Source organism: Gadus morhua, chromosome 21 (assembly GCF_902167405.1).
Source record: "Gadus morhua chromosome 21, gadMor3.0, whole genome shotgun sequence".
In the NCBI taxonomy this organism is placed as follows: Eukaryota; Metazoa; Chordata; class Actinopteri; order Gadiformes; family Gadidae; genus Gadus; species Gadus morhua.
Genome location: NC_044068.1, coordinates 11578536 through 11581035, shown reverse-complemented (window position 1 = coordinate 11581035; position 2500 = coordinate 11578536). Strand labels below are relative to the sequence as shown.

The 2500-nt window shown below is 55.2% G+C and overlaps 1 protein-coding gene across 1 annotated transcript in view; it reads left to right on the top strand.

The window, feature by feature from the left end:
• Positions 1–2500, top strand: part of galnt14 (UDP-N-acetyl-alpha-D-galactosamine:polypeptide N-acetylgalactosaminyltransferase 14 (GalNAc-T14)) — a 115497-nt gene that overhangs the window by 105763 nt on the left and 7234 nt on the right. The window contains exon 13 of the mRNA XM_030344961.1: positions 1–40. This exon is cut by the window's left edge and continues 105 nt beyond it. Coding sequence (XP_030200821.1) covers positions 1–40 — 40 coding nt within the window. The remainder of the gene's footprint in view (positions 41–2500) is intronic.

The window sequence follows — 2500 nt, the reverse complement described above, 5'->3', positions numbered from 1 at the left end:
GCCCTGCATCGGCTCCAAGGACGTCCAGGCTCCCCACCAGGTGGGTCAGCCCTCCCTGGGGCCTCCCCCCCTCCACACCACGGGGGTCCTTGGTCATCCCTCCCTGGGGCCTCCCCCCCTCCACACCACGGGGGTCCTTGGTCATCCCTCCCTGGGGCCTCCCCTCCTTCACACCACGGGGGTCCTTGGTCATCCCTCCCTGGGGCCTCCCCTCCTTCACACCACGGGGGTCCTTGGTCATCCCTCCCTGGGGCCTCCCCCCCTTCACACCACGGGGGCCCTTGGTCATCCCTCCCTGGGGCCTCCCCCCCTCCACACCACGGGGGTCCTTGGTCATCCCTCCCTGGGGCCTCCCCCCCTTCACACCACGGGGGTCCTTGGTCATCCCTCCCTGGGGCCTCCCCCCCTTCACACCACGGGGGTCCTTGGTCATCCCTCCCTGGGGCCTCCCCCCCTTCACACCACGGGGGTCCTTGGTCATCCCTCCCTGGGGCCTCCCCTCCTTCACACCACGGGGGTCCTTGGTCATCCCTCCCTGGGGCCTCCCCCCCTTCTCACCACGGGGGCCCCATGTGACCCGCGTGGCACAGAGAGCAGGTTAGGCAGTGCGGCGTCCTCTCAGTGTAGCCAGGGCTCCCATCGCGGGTCAGCGTCCCTGCGGTTACACCAGGAGATACGCTAGACCTCACAAAGATAGTGAGTCTCTTATTAAAAAATAGGGATTTGGCTTTGACCCGAGATAAGAAGAAGAAAGGAGCTGAATTGCAGGGTTTTAATCCGGGCTTCAGGTGGAGAGTCAGACCCCGAGTGGGATAATTATATAAGAGCCGTAGCTCAGAGAGAGGTGTTTTATTACAGCGAGAGCGTCTGGGAGCGGAGGAGATTAAGCTACACCTGGTGTAGAAGTTTACAAGTCTTACAAGAGTAGTCTGGCGTTCACTTCAATCCAATTCAATTCAATGAAAATGTCAGTTCAATTAATTTCATTTCATTTTATTTAAATTCAATTCAATTCAATGGAAAAAAGGTTCAGGATTAAAGGATAAATTTCACGTTCCTTGGATAGCAAACTACCTTCCTCCGTTTCTCCCTTCTTTCCTCTTTCTTGCCCTTCCCTCTGTGCATCTCACTTTCTCATTCTCTCTCCACTCTCCCTCCCCGCAACCTCCCTCGCTGGCTCCCGCCTCTCTTCCTCTCTCGCTCTCTTTCTACCGCTGGCTCTTCCTCACTCTTTCTCCTTCTGCCACTCTCCTACACTCCCCATTTCTCCTCCCTCTTGTCATTCTCTCTCCTCTTCCCTTCTCCCTCTTTCTCCCTTTCTCCCTCTATCCTCTCGATATTCTCTCTTCCTCTTCCTCATTCTCTCTTGCCCCCCTGTGCCTCCCTGTGATTGGTCATTAGTAGATGTAAATCAGGTCCCGTTTAGGGACTTGTGTCATCAAAGTGAGACATAATAAGGTTATATTTATGTGTATGTGTGTAAGATGTGTGCATTTTGGTTGTGTGTGTGTGTGTGTGTGTGTGTGTGTGTGTGTGTGTGTGTGTGTGTGTGTGTGTGTGTGTGTGTGTGTGTGTGTGTGTGTGTGTGTATGCATATTAAATTGTGCGTGTGTGTTCATATATCGGTTGCATGTGCTGGTATGTGTGTGTGCGTGTGTGTTTGTGTGTGTACGTGTGTCTATGAGTCAGTATTTGTGTGTTTCTGTGTTAATTTGTCAGTATGTGCACGTGTGTGTGGGGGGGTGTTTGTGTGTAGTCAGAATGTGTGTTTCTGTGTGTGCACTGCGCGTGCTGTGTGCTGCATGTTTATGTGCGCACTATGAATGTGTGTACCGCGTGTGTAGCTTTTGTGTGGGCTGCATGCGTGTGCGTGCAGCGCGTGTGTCTGTGTCTGTGTGTGTGTGTGTGCGTGTGTGTGTGTGTGTGTGTGTGTGTGTGTGTGTGTGTGTGTGCACTCTTTCCCTCTGTACTATAATTAATACCCACAGGATTCTCATTATTTCCTGTTTAGAGACAGAGTGCAGTTCCATGCTGATATCTCCTCTAATAACCAGCCGGGGGGGGGGGGGGGGGGGGGGGCTAGGGAGGGAGCAGGGGGGGGGGGGGGGGGGGGGCAGGGGGGGGGAGGAAGTGGGGGAGAGGGGAAAGGAGAGAGAGGGAAGAGGAGAGGGAAGGGGGGGGGGGGGGGTATAAGGGAGGGAGCAGGGGGAAAGGAGGGAGGGGGGAATGGAAGCAGTGTGACGCTACCTGCCCATGAAAGTTTCATAGATGCCCTTGGGCAACGCAGTAAATATCAACCCCTCAGCAGGTCCCAGTTACCAACGGCAGGAGGCTGCGGGTGTACTGGGCGGCCCCCCGTGTCCACCATTAGAACACTCTGGTTGTTCTGGGCAGTGTCTCATTAGAATGAGAGCAAGGTGTGTGTGGCTAATGGGTTGCATAATGAGGTCATCTTGCGGAGGACAAGGTTAGGATCACAGCTGTCCACGCTGCCGCTGGA